This window comes from Anas acuta, chromosome 13 (genome assembly GCF_963932015.1).
Source record: "Anas acuta chromosome 13, bAnaAcu1.1, whole genome shotgun sequence".
Taxonomy (NCBI): domain Eukaryota; kingdom Metazoa; phylum Chordata; class Aves; order Anseriformes; family Anatidae; genus Anas; species Anas acuta.
Genome location: NC_088991.1, coordinates 21,124,624 through 21,142,961, shown reverse-complemented (window position 1 = coordinate 21,142,961; position 18,338 = coordinate 21,124,624). Strand labels below are relative to the sequence as shown.

Sequence of the window (18,338 nt, the reverse complement as noted above, 5' to 3'; positions counted from 1 at the left end):
CATCAGCTCTCCTGTGCCGCTCAGCACTCGCCGGGCAGAAGGATGTGCCCTCAGATGCGAGCTCCCTGTGAGGGAGATGCAAAGACCCACTGGACTGGCAGGGCCACCTCAGTAGTTCCCAGGTAAAGCATGTTCAGGGTTCCTAGGCCTACACAAGGACATTGAGAGCCTCTGATCTCCATGTCTGCAGTTACTTCACGCAGGTGATGTGTTTCCACATCCCGTGTCTTTCAGCCAGGCTCTTTAAAGCAAACCCCCTTGGTAAGGAACATTCAGCCTGGCAGGATCCCTAGCTGTGCACCGGGGCTGCTGTCAAACACAGGATGCACTTTTGCATTCCTGCTTGAGACCAGCTCAGGAGACTGCCCAGTGCACGTGCCTTGCGTGGGCCAAAGGGCATTCACTGGCATCCTCCTCTGGAACTGGAGGCTTGTCAAGCAGTTGGCCCATGTGCTTTGAATGCCTTCACAGCAGCTTTGCGTCCCAGCTGGAGATGCTCCTCCCAGAGGCAGCTGAGGTGAGGACCCCGTGTACCCCAGCATCTTGATATGCTGCCAGACTCTGCAAGTCATGTCTGATGGGGCACCAGACTGTCTTATTCTGAACACCTCAGGGCTGGTTTTCAACCCCACACTTCTTACATGGAATATTTTCCTCCTGCCTGCTCTCATCCTCAGATGTAGACTATTATCACAGTGCTGAGACCAAGAGTGCCAAGTACTTAGAGGGGAACGTGGCTTCGCATCACTCCTTAAACATTGGCCAAAAGTGAGAGAGCAGACAGTGCAAATGCCCCAAGGCAAGCACAGTGGGGTGTAAAGCTCTCGTTCAGAAGGAACTCCTGGTCTGTGTGCACGCCTCTCCTCTGCATGGGAGTGGTCACCCCAGGTTGTTCTCCAGAAGAGCAGAGAAAAAGGCCAAAATCACCCCCACCTGACCTACTGCTGCATGGTGCCCACATCCCCCAAACCCAACAGTCACTGGAAGATTAGGCAAGGTGTATTCTGATTTCCCATCCCACCACACAAGCGTGTAAACCCAAAGTCTCGCTCTCCCACTAAGTTGGCCCCAGGCCTCTCCTCCAGATCAGCCTTCCTGCTTCAAGCTGCAGAGGTGTTGGGATCACTTTCCCTGCAGGCCTTCAGGAAGGCTGATTGCAGTCAGTACGGCCACTAATGCACCTCACTGTGTACTTGGAGAATAATATTTCAAGCATATGTGATAACAGGCAGCATACACCCAAGATGCTCCAAGCAAAAGGCTTCTTCGGAAGCCACGCATGCTGAATGCCTTTACTCATTCTGTACTTTTGCATCCAGTGAAGAGTGAGTGCTTTCCCATGCCTTGATTTCAGAGGCTCCTTTACTGACACCTATTGTATTACTTCAGTGGTACAGGCTCACTGGACTGCACATGGGTGTTCCTTACAACTCAAACAAGCGACACTAGTACAAGAACCTGCAAAGCGTGAGAGGGTTTGAGCAAGTATAATAGCCTTAACTGGAACAAAAAATGATATCCTACACTCTAATACGAATACTAAGAGCAGACTGAGTTCAGGGGCATGAACAGACTTAATAAGGACTCTAATTACAAGCTGAAAGAACAACTGTTCCTCATTGAAGCTACAGAAACAGGAGGCTCCTTGGGTAGCATGTATAGGGTCTCTATAGCATCTCTGCCTCTTCCCCCTCCCCAGGAGCTGGGCCCACAGACAAACCCCACCCAGGATTTGGCACTTCTGAGAGAAACCAGGCCTGCAGAACAAGTAGCAGCTGCTGTGTGCCACCGAACATGAATAGGATATCAGCACACAACTCTGCTTCTGCCCCCAGCCTGCGTTTCAGCAGTGTGGGCACTGGGTCAGGCTCCTCCACACCCAACAGACTGGGACCCCTGGGCAGGAAGGACAGAATTAAAACTCACAGCGCATCATCACCTCCAACTCTGGAATTTATTTAACTACAAGCACACAGCATTCAACAGCACTATGTCTGGGTGGAATGTGGGGAACTCAGACACCCCTTGTTTAACAAAACTTAGGAGTTTCAGACACTTTTATTTGAATACAAACTTCACCCCAAAAAAACAATGGAAACAAATAAACTTCAGAATTACAATGCTAATGACACAGGATTTACAAAAATATAAATAACCTATTCATAACCTTAAAGAAAACAGAACATCCACCATAAAAATTATCATGTATTCCCAGCAGTAAACTATGACTACAAAAAATTATTTATTTAGTTTTAGAAAAGCACCAGAATTTGCATTGTTAATTAATCTAAAACACACAGGGCACCTCCCCACAGGGCATCTCCACTTGCAGATTTTTCAGAGCGTGCCCATATTGTAAAAAATTTTCTTCAGTATTGTCCACTCATGTAAGAGTGTAGTGAATTCTTATAAGCACCCTGTTTGAGAATAGCATCCAAGGATGTACAAATTACTTCTTTATTTTAATAAGATTTAAACATATGCCTATTTTTAAGTGTATGCTTAGAAGCTTTCAGAACAGGGCTGGACTGAAACCCATCACAAATTCTTCTGTAAATCAGACTTCCAGACAGGACTAGTGTCAAAACAATTGCTTGTAAAAAAAATAAAAAAAAAATCTCACCACCCAAGAGTATTTCCATTGTTCAATCACAGCTAAAGTTTGCATAGATACTGGATTAATTTATTTCTTTCAACTCTTTTTGAACCATGCCAGCTTGGCTTTGGTAGCTTCCTGAAGCTGAAATGTGAGATCCAGCGCTATGAGAATTTCCTTCCCTTACATTCCATCTATTGTGCTGAAAATACCATTAAGAAAAAGCAGAAAAGTCAAGTACCAAGTCTATTGGTTCCCAGCTAAAGAAACTGAAGCTCGCCCACCTGCCCAGTGATGGCCACCATTTGCCAGTGTCCAAAGTGCAGCGCCAGAGCCTGTCTTTCAGACTCCTGTGGTCCCCCTTCTTCTGAGGACTTCAGCTAGACTTGTGAAAAATCAGCCCAAAGGGCCTTGAGCTGGCTAAATTAAAGGCCATGTAAACACAGCTGATTCTGAGACTGCTGACAGCACAGCTGGATGGCGGCTGCTGGCTACGGACATCAGCACAGGTGGGAGCAGCCCTGGGACAGGAGCCCACTGCCATTAAAAAGCCCACTCCACAACAGTACAGTGTGGGACTGAGCACCCATGAAGCACCATCCACAGAAGCTCACACTGCGACTGTGTAAAAGGCTCTGAGCAGGCTCGAGTCTTCTCAAGAACAGTTAAAACAGTTAAAACACAGCTACCCACAGACCTGCCGTGGAGGTGGCTGCCCCGGCGCTCCCAGTGCGCAGGGCAGGGCTGGCAGAGCAGCCCCACGTGCCGCCTCCCCAGCACCACGGCGAGGTAGGTTTTGAATGTGAACAATGTTGCTCAGATACCAAACAGCTAAAATATAAGTTTACCTTAAATTGTTAGGGGAATGGGGTTGATTCCTTAATAGAACAGCAACAACAAAAAAGAAAAACAACAAATGCAGACCCCACCTACATCAACAGGAACACCCAGCAAGCGCAGGAGGGACAGAGACCACTGGCCCCCAGCGAGGCTCTGCAGCACACAAGTGATGAAAACCCTTTTATTCACTCCATTTCTCGTTTACCAGGCTGTTGCTAGCCATTGTTTGCTCCCAATCCCACAGCGTTGCGCTGGGAAGGAGCCTGCTCCGCCATCCTGCACCCCACTGGATGGGCAGGGACATGCAGGACAACCCACCTACACCTGCTTCAAGTTCAAAGCCATGCCTGATTAATTAAGCTGCATGGATGTTTTTTTTTTAATTCACCTACAGATGTATAAGTAATCTTCATTCCCATTGTGTGTCCATAAAGAGATTAAATATTTGATTTTGTTACATGATTAATGTGAACACACTCTCTCCCTGCCACAGATAAGCCTTCGATGGAAAAACCTTATCCCCAGGCTGCATTTACACTAGAAATACTTTTTCTGACTGCTTCATAACAGACCAAGTACATCACCCCAGCCAAATACGGGTACAAGGTCTAACGCTTCTGGTTCTCACAAAGCAAAGAGCAATAAAACAACCATGACTCTGAAAGAAATAAACAGAGATAAAGTGTCACATCCAGTTGAAGCTGTCCATGCCTCCTGTTATCTGACCACATCCTGAGTGTGTTCAAGTCTTAACAGCATTTAACAAGAGAAAGGGGGAAGGGGGGGAAACAGAGCAGCTATTAATACTGCTGTTTGGGCAGATCTGAGCAAAGGGCTGTGTTCCCAGAAGGTCGCTTGCTTTTTCCAAGTACTGTGGTCAGATAAAAGGCAAAGCCTGGGGATGCCCTGGTGGCGGCGGGCAGGGTAACAGTGCCGCTTGCTGGCGGCCACCATGCCGCCAGGGGCAAGGACAGCATGGGAAGCAGCGCTCAGAGCCAGCCATCAGCTGCAGCCTTCAGGAGGGACACACACACAGCCAGCACCGTGGCTCAAACCCCCTGCAGGTCCTGGGGCACTCGGGGCCCGCAGCCACCCAGGGCACTGAGCCCTGCAGGAGCCGCACCGCGTACAGGGGCTGGGAGTGGAGGCTGCGAGGGGACAGCAGCACCAGGGAAGGGTGGAAATGGCATGAGATGTCCAACAGACCCCAAGGACAGGGCGGAAAAAGTTGGGCAGTAAAACTAAGCGGGCACAAAACGGCATAGAAAGAGGGGAAGAAACAAGACAGGCTTGTTCTCCCTGGCACATGGCAGCAGAGGCAAAAACCCGCTCCCGCTGACCTAAAGGCATTTTTGACTCTGATCTTCAGTGGGATCAGGCACTGTCCTGGTTGAGTAAGCACAGTGGGTCCATTTCATTGCTCCAGAGGAGGGTGTAAAAGGCTTTAGTAGTCCTGGTGCAAGTGGCAGGGACAAAGCTGGGGGCTGACACCTCCTGCCTTCCTTGGCAAGCAACCAGCTCGCAGCAGGCCTCCTGCCCTGGCTGCAGAGAGGCTGGAGCCAGGCACAGGGCGAAGGCCGCTCAGCTGCTCCGCGCCATGACCTCAGTGGGACAGGCATCCCCGTCCCGGGAGGCGGCGGCACAGCGGGGCCAGGCGCGTGCCGGGCGGCCGGGGCAGCTTCCCCAGCTGACGGCGGCCCCGCATTCCCGTCCACCCCCGCAGGGCCGCTCCCTGCGCCTCGCCTGCTGCGCAAGGATTCGCCCCCGACAAAAATCCTGGAGCGGGAGGCTTGCACAGACACTGCTGCCGGCAGGCAGGGCACGGCTTCCCACTGCAGGTCTTCTCTAGCCTCATGAGCCACTCCACCATGGACCCCCAAGTCCCACTTGTCGGACCGCCTGGCCAAACCCCCTGTGACACTGCGAGACCCTGAAGCTGGTGGCAGACAGAGGAGAACAACAGCACAGCAGCCACCAACCCAGCAAGCTGCCCTGCAGCTCCACAACCAAAACTGAGGGGAGCCCCATGCAGGCGAAAGCGCTGCAAGCTCTGACAAATCCTCCAGGAACAAATTAAATGCAGAAGGGTGTTTCCTCCATAAGACCTACTCCCAAAAATGAGAAAATTAGCTTGTTTTTAGGCAGGAAAAGAAAAAAAAAGAAAATATTCTAAAGCAAACCTGCTCTGCCACAGGGACTTCAACACTCACTGCAGCACAGTCGCAGTCTTCAGTCTCCAGCTGACCCCTACATGCCTGGCACTGGCAGGGCACCAGCTGTTCCCTGCAGAAGGCAGAGGAGGGTCCCTGCCTCTGGCACCCCGCATCAGCCTGCAATGCCTGATGCACACCGAGGAGGCTGCCAGCACAGCTGAGTAGAGGCAGTCACCAGCAGACCGGGGAGCAAAAACTGCCCTGGGCAAGGAGCAGCACAGCACTGCACCTAACACAACTGTACATCAAAGTACCCTGGTGATCAACTTGGAACTTCTTTAAGAAAACTACACCAGTTCAAGTAAAGGAAATTAATTTAAACATGCCACGTGCTGCACTGGCACAGAGACTGACTGCTCAGCTCTCCCTGCCACAGCAGCAATGGTCACACAGGGAGGAGCAAACAAAATTTCAACTCAAAGTGGCAACAGGAACCCAGAAAAAAATAACACAGTATTGGCCAAAGGAAAATGTTCTGAAAAGCTGGAATGGGAGAGAAGTGATTGTTGGCCCTGTAAGAGAGTGGCACACAACCAAGCCCAAGCCCCTGCAGAGCGTGTGGCCAGGGACCTCACAGAATTCATCCCAATGCCAGCAACTCGCAAAGGACAGGGCTTATTACAGACAGGCAGCACAGTGATTGTGACACCGCTCTGCTGCTGGACATGGGTTAAGTACAGATGAAGAAAAATGAACTCGGAGGTGCTGAGCACAACCTGCCCAGAAGGGGCAGGAGTGACAGCTGTGAGGATACACAGTACTGTCACCTCCCCAGCTCCTCCGCTCTTCTCCAAGGAGGGAGACTCCTCCTCATGTGCTTCTATTCCACAATGCAAAGACTCTCTCCACATACTCCCCACATGCATGTTAGAGAGATTGTGTGACCACAGGGCTACCAGATCCTCTCCCGTACCAGTACACACAATGCTTGAAGTTTCCTCCATCCCTTCCATCTTATCCTAGCACTGGTGGCCCTGAATCTGGCTGAGAGCAAAGTGGTCACACAGCAGGAGCAAGGCGTCGAACCGCTGCAGTCGCTGCAGAGCCTGGGCCAGATGAGGGATTGTGACCGAGTCTCCTGAGTAGGTGAGGTGAGTGATGAGCTGCTCAAATCCAGATATCCGTCCCAGAAACTGGGGTGCAACCCCCAGCTCCAGTGCCACGTGGCTGAAGTTCTTCACACCATTCAAGGACGGGTCTAACAAGAAGGCAAGCGACTGCACCAAGGAATGGGGCAGCTCTGAAACAGGGAGACCTGGGGGCAGCAATACAGAAAAGTGGGGTTAGAAACCACGTCCAGGTTTGGTGAGAATAAACACTAGCTAGATTCAAACCCCCGTCCCTGCCAAGCTGGTGAAACATCTACTTGTCATGGCAGGGATCTCCTCCAATATTGCTTTCAGAGCTCAGCAACACAGAACCGGATCAGTCCTGGGGAGACTGCCAACATGCAATAATTGGGTGTCCATTCACCACCCACCCTCAAGCCACTTTGAGCAGTACTGCAGGATATCTAACCTGGAAACTAGCACCAAAGGCAGTGAAAGTCACCACATCCCTGTAATGAGTGTCACCTCCACACAGCCAAGGTAGGCTTTTGGAGGAGCTCCTTATCAAAATCTGCATCTCTGCTACCCCAATGCATGGTGAACAAATGAGGCTGGGAAGACACTTACCCTTCATTGTGTTACTGATCTGAGTCACAAGGCTCTGGGCATCATTCACCTGGAAAGAGAAAGACACCAAGGTTGGGGACAGTCTGACAGCAACAATGATGCCTGTCAGTCCTCCCAGGGCCACCACAAAGGTTCAAAGCAATGGCACTTGTCATGCCAGCATTACTATCCCAGGAGCTAACAACCTCTGAGGGCCCCCCAGCAAACTGCTTCCATAAACAGTGACCTGGAGCTAAGTTAATATGTATATATATAATTTTACCAGGCATTTTCTGAACCTCAATTATGTTAATGACTAGTCTCATTATAAGCTAACCTGGGCAGGAGTAGGAATCACTGACTCCTGGTGCCAGGTCAGCTTTCTAGATGAGCAAGAGTCTAAGAAACACCCACAGAGTACATCGGTTAACGCATAGCTAAAGGTGGGTTTATACACTGAATAAATGGACTCCGGTCTTTTTAGTATTTGAAACCATCCCAACAGGTCCTGTCTGTGGCTGACGGCCCTCTGAGGGCTGGTGACCTTATGCCACCTGCAGTGATGGCCAATCCACTTAGAATGCTAATCCTTTCCTCTGGGAGATACACTGGACTTGTGCTGGCTCACCAGCTGCTCCACGGCTCTGACATGACCTATGGAAAACGATCCTCACCTACTCCCAAACATGCCATGAAACATCTGGCAAATCATTTTCGGTAGTTACCTGGTCACCCTAGACATTAATGACCCTAAAGCTTAGGAACCCACATCCCTAACCCGCTAGCCTTCTGTGCCCAAGGGCCAGGACACGTGATGGTGTGTCAGAGAGGTGATGAGGAAGAACTTACCGGCTGCTCCCCGCTCTCAGCAGTGGGGTTTTGGACGGTGGGGGACAGGCCCCTCGCCGGGTCCACCACGAGGCTGCTCCCAGCCTCCAGCGCTGCACTGCCCCCCTCCCTGGGGACTCCTCGTGTTGCCTGGCTCCCCACCTCCTCCGACCTCTCGCTGCCCACAAACTCCACCTGGGAGGAGAACTTCTGCAGGTCGAGCTCGGTGCACTCCACCGGGGCATGGGGCCACTTGTGCTGCATTTCGGAGGCGCAGGAGGAGAGGGGGGCCAGTGCCTCCGGCACTCCCCGCTGGCCTGGCCTGAGGTCGGAGGGGGCCAAGGCGGTGGCCAGGCGGTCGCTGCAGCCCGAGCTCCTGACCAGGGGCTGGCTCTCCAGGACGCTCCTCACCAGCTGGCCTTTGGAGGCAGGGCTGACCGCCACAGCCGACGGCAGCTCCAGCTCCGGCTGCGTGGGCGGCAGCTGGAGGCTGATGGCTTCTCCCTCTGAAATGAACTGAACTGCTTCCACCGGGCCTGGAATAGGAAAGGGCCACAGCTCAGTGAGGTGCGGACCTTGCCCCGTCCCACCTCCCACAGCCTTCTGCCCTTGGCCCAACACCATGACTCCACAACCCCTCTGCAAAGCTTTGAGTCCCATCTGTGCCACCCCCACCACAGTGACAGCTAGGACATGGCTGGATGGAGGCTTGAGAGCCACCAGAGCTGAGTGCAAGTGTTTCTGGTACAAAATCTGCAAGCAGTTGTTAACAGAAGACCCCAAATTTCATTTTGGTGGAACCTGGACACTCTCCGTCTTCCCTCCTCAGAAAGTCTCAGATTATCTTCAGACTGTGTGAACTGGAGCCCAGCATTGTCCTCCCTTCCCCCCCAAGAGGAAAGCGAGAGGAACGGGTACCTTCCGCCTGCCTGTAGCAGGGGCTCAGGTTCTTCACGCCCAGGCAGCAGGGACCAGACATCTGCTCTTCACACAGAAACCTGCCAGGTGCAGCCGACGTGGGGAACATCGCTCGCTGGCCTGAGAAATTCTGAGTCCTCAGGAAGACTTGGAGGATAGAGAAGAACCAGTCTGAGCAAAGGCTTGGCTTGTGTCCCTAGCATGGCCTCAGCTGCATGGTATGTCTGCTGGCGAGGAGCTGGGAGACAGCAGCTCCCTGGCTCACCGTCTGGTGAATGCCAACATGAATGCACCCCAGCCTGGGCCATCAAACATACTCCTTCCTACCTCTGTACTTCCAGCCCCACTGGTCCTGCACTGCAAAAAGCCACTTAACATCTACCTGCCCTTGAGAAGCCCCAGCAAGAGAGAATGCCAACTGACAGCAAAACGACATTTTCCTCCCACTAATTATGGTAGTAAAGAGGAGGGAGGATCCTCTGTGTCTTCGTGCAGGTACAAAAAAGCAAGAGAAGTCCTGCAGATGTGAAAAGCAGGATGAGCCATCTATTCTCTATGAATAGAGGAATGACTTCCAGTGCTCGGGACAGTGCTCTACCCAGCAACAAAGGGGCCAGAAACATGTATAAACAGCAAAGGGAGAACAGAGAAATGCTGCACGCACTGACTCACCTCGCTGGCACTGGCTCTTCCAGAACCGCTTGCAGTAGATGATGGAGAGGGCCAGAAGCACCAGCACAATGATGACTAGGGCACTGCTGGTCAGTGCGAGAAGGGCTGTGTCCTGGGGAGGTACCGTGGGGACTGCTACTTTCACCAGGCTTGTTCTGGATCGACCTGCACACACACCAGACACAGTGTTGGAACCCGACCCAAAGGCTTTGGGCCACCCCTTCCCTGCCCCTTCACCCTTCACATATAACAAACAAGCTTCTTCCATTGGGCCCACACAGGACAGGGGTTCAGTGTTGTGGAGAGAACAAGCAGCAATGGCTCAAGGATGGTGCAAATGCACATCCGAACACACACCTTCGGCACGGTCACAACTTCCCACGCACACCACGAAGCCGCCCAGCCCCGTCCCCCTGCTCCCTGCACCCAAGGGCCAGGCCACCCACAGGAGGTGGGCTGTGGGGCACCTACACTGGGGCTCAGAGGAGGGCGTCTGCTTGGTGCACGGGATACACTCCCAGCCCAGCTGCCCGCTGATCCGTGCCTTGCGGTAGAACCTGTAAGAGAGCAGAGAGGGTTCTCAGCAGCGTGGGGCCAGGAGCCAGCTCACGCCCCCCCCACCACGAGAAGACGCGCCCGCCTCCCTCAGCCGGCGGCAGCCGAGCCTCCTTCGTGCCACAGCACGCCGAGAAGGCACGAGGCACCATGTCTCTCCCAGATGCCGGCTCACGCAGTGCTCTGAGCTACTTTTTCACTTCGGTAGCTGCTTTTGCCAAGGAGTGACATCACCCAGAAGCAGCCTCCCGCCTCCCTCCTCCCCCTTCCCCGGGTCTTGCTAAAGGAGGGCGATGGTGATTAATAGCTCCACAAAACCACAGAAAAACTCCAGCTAGCAACTTGGTCTGGGAAGGGATTCAAAAACCAGAGCTCTGACATTCCTCTGTCACAAACCACATTGCTTGCTAAGAAATAGTCTGCAGCTCTCAGGCATTTCATAGGCTGTATGTAGCAGTCTTCACTTCAGGAACTCCTTAAAAAATTAGCTAAAAATCAACAGTTAAAGAAACCACAGCTTCCTCCACATGACTGTGCTTGGAAAGAGGCACCCATCACTCGAGGTATGGTCTCTACCCTCCTCTTCAGGGACTGCTAATTGCAGTGGTCAACAGACACTCCTCCTCCGGGGCTTGGCCACCCGGGTGTCCACAGGAAGAGCTCAGGCCTGGAAGTCTTCCACTGCTCATTCGCGGGAGCTTTCAGGTTCCCTTCGGATGGCTCTGATTTGTGGTTCCTCAGAGAGGCAGCTCTGGGCCACCAGGGCTCATCCTAAGCACCGTGTGAGAAGCGGCCTCAGGGGAAGCTCCCTGTAGCCAACCCCTCCCCGCATGCTCCCAGGAGTAACCACCACTGCGGGCCTGGGGCAGGGACCCGGCCCTACTCACCCCGGCAGGCACTCCCCACAGACCGCGTTGGTCGTTGCTGTGCAGTTGGACTTCTGGATGCGGTTGATGAGAGCGCAGGACAGGCAGGGCTTGCAGCTGTGATGGCCCCAGCTATCCTTAAACTTCCTGGGTGGGCAGGGAACGCACTGCGCATCCCCCCCTGTACCATCACCACATTCCTGCAAGACACGAGGTTGGGCTGCAGTGAGAAGCCACTTCAGAACCCCAGGTTATACTGAAAGAAACGGCATCTCTTCTTTGGAGGCATGTGGTGTAAAGGTCCTCCAAACTGACTGGGAGAAAATTCAGATTTCCTCTGGCAAAAAGAGAACCACCTGAGCAGAAACCTGGAATTCCTCCCCACTTTTTACTTCTGTCTTCTCACCCTCCTATGCAAGGTGAGTGAAACCGCTTATCTTCCCTTCCCAAAGAGGATTAGCTACTTCTAATGTATGGGGATCATCCTTCTTAATGACAATTAGCAGAGGATTCATCCAGCACTGTAAAAACCTTGGTGCTAGATGATTCCTAGTTCTTCCAGAGCAATTTACCTTGGAAAGCTCCTGCCCAGGCATGCAGTTTCGACATGGGGTGCATTTGCTGTGCTCATACGGGTCCTCGCTCTCTTTGCAGTCCATTGAGGCTGGGGAGGTGCCGGAACCTGAAGAAGGGAGGAAGAAAAAGCACAGAGGTCATAGCAAGTCCCAATACTTACGAGGAGCAACGTGCCCTTTTCTGGGCAAAAGTTTCCACACTGGCCAGGAAGACAGCCTGCACTTCTTATGCACCAAGAATGTCACTTTGGCAGGAGCCAGACTGCCTGCTCTCACCCACGCAGCAGCCTGCACAGAAAGCTCAGGAAGGAAAGAAGATGCTTTCTCAGGAAGGCTGCAGACAAACTACCCGATTTTGCTGCCATACTGCAGTCCTCAAGGTAGAAGAAATATTAAGCTAGATACTGTGACCACTCAAGCCACTGGTTCAACGGGCAGGTAGTGGGTTTTGCTGGCTCCAGCTGTATTTTAGGGCACCCCAGACTGTCACCCAGAGGGATGAGCCCCAGCTCAGGGATCTGGCAGCCAAACTCTGGCCAGTGCCACGACAGGCAGTCCCAGCCAGCCAGGACACACGCCCAGACCCCACAGCCACAGCCCAGGGCTGCGCAGGCTGCTCGAAGCTCTCAGCATGACACGGGCTCACTTGCAGCTGCCTCGGAGGGCTGCCAAGACAAGCACCCATCTCCCTGCAAAACACCATCCAGAGCCTTTCCGAGGGGAATGAATGGATCTGCTGAAATTAACGACAGAACTGCCCCTAGTCTCAGTGGAAACACAATTTCCACCTTCAGTGAGTGTGGCTCATGAGAGAACACAAGACTGAAGATTCACCAAGAACAAGCAACAAAACCCAAAGCTACAAAACCGAGCAACTTTTTTTTGTTTACCATTTCAGGGCTGTTTGTGCTTTGCTGTATATTCTAAGTGGGTTCTTATCATGACAGAAATTAAATAAAATCCACCCCCACAGGACCACTCTTCCTTCTACTTCTCTCTGAACCTTCTGCAGCCGACCAGTAGAGAAATTCATCCTGCCTTGACAGCAAGACCTGTTAACTTCTGAACACCCACCAGGAGCAGGAAACACTTGGAAACGCTCTTTTGAAGAGCACCACTCCAAACAGTCTGAAACACCTGGGAAACTTGGCATTTGAGCCAGAGCTGTCCTGTTCAGGGCCCCAGGAGATGGCTGGCTCAGCCAGGAGGACAGCACCCTGCCAGACCCCTGCGCAGACCAGGGGGACAAGAAGAGGACTGCACGGCCACCGAGCTCTCCCCACCACCCCCTCCTGCGACAGCCCCTCACATCCTACCTGCTCCACCAGCAGGCACAGATACAAGTGTCCTGCAGCACACGCTCGAGTCTCTGCGGGCTTTCTCTGGACTTTGTCTAATCCCCCACCACTCCCATGCAGACTGCCTTTAGGAAGCAGACATTTGGCCAGGTTCCCCAGTCTCTGAACCATCAGGATTCATTTGAGATGAAGTCTGCCCCGGACAAGCTTAGAAGGTGAGTCACTGCTTACTGCAGCTCACGCACATGGCCAGCGGCTCACTTGCTACAAGGAAAGGCAGTGAAAGCCAGCGAGGATTGGATGTGAAGACATACGGCAATGAGAAGCTAAGGGAGCTAAATTTATCTTGCAAACATCTCGGGAGGGGCAGGATCACAACCTATAAATAGTGTAAAGGTTACTGACAGTATAGAATAAATAAAGGAAATTTGTCACCATCTCAGAAGGTGGTGAAGAGGGACCTCTGTGCCATTGTCAAAGGACAAACATTCAAGTTCAGTGTTAGGCTCCTGCTACGGGCTGAATGAAGGAGGAGAAACAAAAAACCAGGAGACAGGCTGAGCATGGGTGATAGCCACCACTCCAGCAGGCTGGCAGGCTGCTGCTCCTCCGGGCTCCAGGGCCCCAAGCCTTGGCAGGATCCCACCACGCCGGGCTGCCCACACAGCACTGCCGATACTCCAGTACCCAGGGCTGAACTCAGAGAAAAGGAGGAAAGACTTCAGGCTGCCTGCCTATCAGCTCTCTAAAGTGTCCTCGTAATACAAGAAAGAAATACAGGTGTCAAAGGAAGTCTTGGTGAAACTGTAGTGCAAACAACTTCTGCTGCCACGACCTCTTTCTCTTGTGAATTTACAGACTTCTCTGCATGTCAGAAGGGTTTGCAGATACGGACACATCCCTTCCAGACTACCTCCCCAGGAGGGGCACAGCTTAAACCAGTTTGCCAAATAGAGAAAGTTACACAGGCAAAAGGAATCTTATGCCAGTGCAAGTACGCGTACATTAGGACACCTGCCAGCATGACGGTATCGCTGAGGGATGGCGGGGGAAACATCACACCACAGCCATGCCAGCAAAACTGTGAAGCATAGAGCAGGCCTGCTGTTTCTCAAGCCACAATATAATGATAAGTGGAATGAAAGCTTTCTTGGATATCTGGCATGAAATTCAAAGCGATGGTACTTCTTAAAAACCTTTTTATATTAACAATACCTGAACACCAAGACATTTAAATTTGTAAATGAACCACACATCAAAAACCACATAGCACTGCCCTGGTAAAGCAGCAATTTCTGATTGTCTAATGAACAATGAAAATGACTAGTCCTGATTACCTGAAAGTAAAAAACAAAAACAAACCCCTCCCACCTCTCTGAAAACTACACAGGACCTTAGGGTGACTGCCAAAGATCAATATAAACCTGGTGTGGTATCAACGTAATCGTCAGCTGGAAGGCAGCAAAACATAATGCCATTGTTTCAAGATGTGTGAAATCTTCTAACTTAAAAGAAGTCACAACTTTTTTACTGTCTTAACAGGACAATTGCCTGAGTTGGGTGAGCAGCGTGTGCTCCCTGCTGTGTTATTACTGAGACAGCAAAAATGTAAATTGCTGAATGAGTTTCATCAGATCATCATCATCAGATAAAAAAACATTTCATCAAAGCTACAGTGCGAGTCCCAGATCATTTACCTCAGTGACAGCTCTGGAGCCCTGATTCCCTTTTTCCTGTGAAAACTAAGTTTTCAAAAAAATTAAACTACATGGGGATCTGAACTATTAATACACCCCCTTTTGCGTCCAGCTAATGGATTGTGGTAGGGAACAAAAAGGAGGAGGAAATAAATGAAGGGGTACCAAAAAAAAAAAGTCAGTGCAAACAATGTCGCTCCTGGTCCCTGCCATGTCACCACCGCAGCAGGTACAGAGGTTGGGCAGGGCAGGACCTGCAGCAGGAGGTCAGCCCCACGAGCCCCTGCCCTGGGCCACCCCTGCATGGACCCACAACCCCCCCCTCCAGGCAGGGGTGGGGGTCTCTGCCTGCCCCCACTGCTGGGAGAGCCCCAGCCAAGACCTCTCCTTTGGGTGCCCTTGTGTCCACGCACAGGGAACAGCTCCTGGGCACCACTGCTCGAGCCAAGGGGCCGGGCTGCCCAAGCAGATCCCAATGGGCGGCTTCATGAATGAAATTACTGCCTAGCAGAGCCAGGAGGCACTAACAGGACCTCGAAAGGAATGCTGGTATGTATTGAGAAACAGAACTAGAGAACAAATATCCCAAATCAAAACTGCAAGTGAAAAGGAGGGAGGAAAAAAGAAAGGTTATGTGGAAAATATGACTGTATGTCTTGCATATGGCAATGCCTAACCCCAGCCTCTTGCTCATTAATTCCTCCACTCCTGTTCATTAACCCGGAGTCCTTTTCACCAGGCAGCATTTCTGTGTGCCTTCCTTCACTAACCAGCATGTGGGGAGTGACCTGACACCCCTACGGGATGCCTGGTAGACCAGAACACCGCTCAGAGAAACAGAATAGGGGGAAAAAAAAAAAAGATTTAACCTGGTCTTTCCATGCTCTTTTTGGAAATCAGTAGGTTTTCCAAAACATTTGTAAGTTCTGCTCACAAAATTGTCCACTAATTACTTGGCATGGAGTGGCTGGAAACTTATATTTGCTTTAGGGGAAAGCATCCTAATGGCAGACAAGAACTAGAGGTACTCTGGGAGAAGCTGCACCTCTCCTTACTGCCCTGCAGTACTCTCAAGGCTACGTCCACTTTCTGCTCCTTGCATTCCAAGTGCAAAGGGAGATATTTGAAACTACCAAAACCACCCGCAATACAGGACATGGTGCATCACTGCTGCTTCTGCTGTTGCTCCCATTCAGCTTTACAGTCCCACAAAACACCCACCCGGCAACAGCCTCATCCCTGCCCACAGCAGCGGCTCACCCAAGGCCCCAAGGAAGGGCTGCCCATGCCAGCAGGAGCTGCATGAGAAACTGTGGTGGGCAAACGGGGCTCAGGAAAGGAGAATAGAGCATCCTGCCCGAGCAGACACCCTCAGCACCAGGATACCTTCAGTCACAGGGCCCCCATGTACAGTTACACGTGTTCATATAAACTGAATGAAATTCTGGCCATCCTTCTTGGGTGTCTGTGACTCGTGAGATATCTCAACTAAGACTTCCAGAACTACCACTTTACATGAAACCTTTGATTTTTATGTTTGTGTTTGTTTTTTTTTTTTCCTTCTCTCTTTTTTTTTTTTTGTTCTTTTTGTTTTTCTCCCCACTTCTAGCAGTGGGGACTGTTAGTGTTAGGTTAGAGGTTGGACTCGATGATCTTGAGGTCTCTTCCAACCTAGAAATTCTGTGATTCTGTGATTCTACTCATTCACAACTGTCACTGCCTCGCCTGCAATAACAACTCCGGTTATCTGCAGCGTCTGTTTTTCCCTCCAACTCTTACTGCAATTACAAACACCCCCACGCAGGTACAGCGCGAAGGAGCAGGGGCACGCAACCCGAGCAGCAGCTGCGGGGAGCTCTGCCCAACTTGCCATCGGTTCTCACACACCCACGCGCGGCCGGCCCGACCCCGGCCCCCAGACGGGCCCCGCCGGCGCCCCCCGCCGCCCACCCTGGGGAAGGCGGCAGGGCTCCGGGATATGCCCGGGCACGCCCGACAGCTCGCCACCAGCTCGCCACCAACTCGCCACCGGCTCGCCGGCCCCGCACCGGCCCCCACGGCCGCGACACCCCCGGCCCCGGCGCCACGCGCCCGGGCACGGCACCGGGGGCGGCTGCAACCGCGCTGCGCCGCTCCCAGCCCCGCCGGCAGCTCCCGCCCGGCGGTGACACCGGCGCCAGCGGAGCGCCGGGAGCCGCTGCCGCGGGTGGGCGGGCGGCTGCGTGGGCTCCGCCGCTCACCTGTGTCCCGGCGCGCGTGGGGCAGGGCTCCGTGGGCAGGCTGCGGGGCTCCGCGGGCGGGACGTGCGGTGTTCCACGGGCAGGAGGCTCCGCGGGCACGGGGCGCGGTGCGCGGCGGGCGGGACACGCGCGGCTCCCCGGCGGGACACGCGTGGCTCCCGGGCAGGGCGCGCGGCGCCGCGTGGAGCGGGGCGCGCCGCGGGCAGCGCGGGGGATCGCACCCGGCAGGCCCCGCCCCGCCGCCTCCCATTGGCCGCGCGGGATGAGTGGGCGGGGCTATGCAAATCGCAGCGCCCGCGAATTCCTCGCGTGCGGGGCCGCTGCCTCCGTCCCCCGCAGCCACATCCCGCGGTGTCCCCTGCGGGGGCTTTGCTGGGTCTCAGAGCTGCCCCCAGCAGGGGGTGAGGACAGCCCGGAGGGGCTGTGTGCGATCCCACCTGCCCCGCTGCGTCCTTCCCAGGCCCTCGGATTTTCTCCATCCTTCAGCCAGGTTCAAGGTGCCATCTCCACTGGGACAAAGCTCGGCTGGACTTGTTGTGCAGAGGACAGGGCTGGCTTCGCTGCTCACACGGGCAGTTTGCCTCTCGCAGGTCCGTGCCTGTGCAACCGGCCCGCACCGTGCGGCTGCTGCTGCTCCTGCATCGCTCAGGCACAGGCAGAGTGTGAGCGGCGTGCTCGGCTGGAGGGCTCACACACAGCCAGAACGGGCAAGGACGTCGGCATCAGCTCCTGCACTTCGGAGAGCTGATAAGAGGGTTGTTGTCCCCAGAGCTGGGGCTGAGGCTGAAGCGTCCCTGTCTCCCAGCTCCTTTCAGTGAGATTACGCTGTCCCCTTTGTGGTTTTATGCACACCAGAGCAGAGTGCTACGAAATCTGGAAATGTTATTACCGTGTTTTACTTTTTCCCCATCCAGATCACCATCTGGAACCATCTCACAGCCACAGGCACAAGCAGCAATGCTGCCCCACGCACGTCTGCAAAAGCTGAGAGCCACCTGGGGAGGTGCAGCACTGGCCTTTGGGTGGCAGCACAGACTTAGGCTGGCTTTAGTGGCTTGTGAAACTGCACGCAGGAGTGACTGGCTGTGGGATGTTGGCCAGACACCTGATATTCCAGATGAAGGGATCTGTTGGGTAGGTAAAGTGCTGTACATCCAATATACAGATTTGGATGTATTTTGCAGCCTAAGGCCTTTCAGATGTTAGCTTCAGCCTACAGAAACATGGCCTGAGACATTTAGTGTTGTGACTGTAATTACCTGATATGTTCTGTCTCACGTTCTCTTCATTGAGTTATAATTATGAAACATAATTGGCAGCATTACTATATTACAAGTCAGCATAACCATGAATCCCGAAGAAGGGAATCTGTTTAACGAGCTTTT

General features: G+C 53.0%; 1 protein-coding gene across 3 annotated transcripts; it reads right to left on the bottom strand.

Annotated features, from left to right (window-relative positions):
• Window positions 1-1,935: 1,935 nt before the first annotated feature.
• EDA2R (ectodysplasin A2 receptor) lies at window positions 1,936-17,153 on the bottom strand. 3 transcript variants are annotated; one of them, XM_068697519.1, is made up of 9 exons: window positions 16,954-17,152; window positions 11,716-11,825; window positions 11,165-11,343; window positions 10,194-10,279; window positions 9,723-9,887; window positions 9,051-9,197; window positions 8,154-8,668; window positions 7,326-7,374; window positions 1,936-6,904 (listed from the first exon to the last, which is right to left on the bottom strand). In XM_068697519.1, exons 2-9 carry the CDS (start codon window positions 11,800-11,802, stop codon window positions 6,609-6,611), a joined length of 1,524 nt encoding a protein of 507 aa, XP_068553620.1. In that variant the 5' UTR covers window positions 11,803-11,825; window positions 16,954-17,152; the 3' UTR covers window positions 1,936-6,608. The 3 variants fall into 3 exon arrangements, with proteins under 3 accessions (XP_068553620.1, XP_068553622.1, XP_068553621.1); XM_068697521.1 differs by lacking the exon at window positions 16,954-17,152 and adding an exon at window positions 13,035-13,265; XM_068697520.1 differs by lacking the exon at window positions 9,051-9,197 and having other exon boundaries at window positions 16,954-17,153.
• Window positions 17,154-18,338: the final 1,185 nt, after the last annotated feature.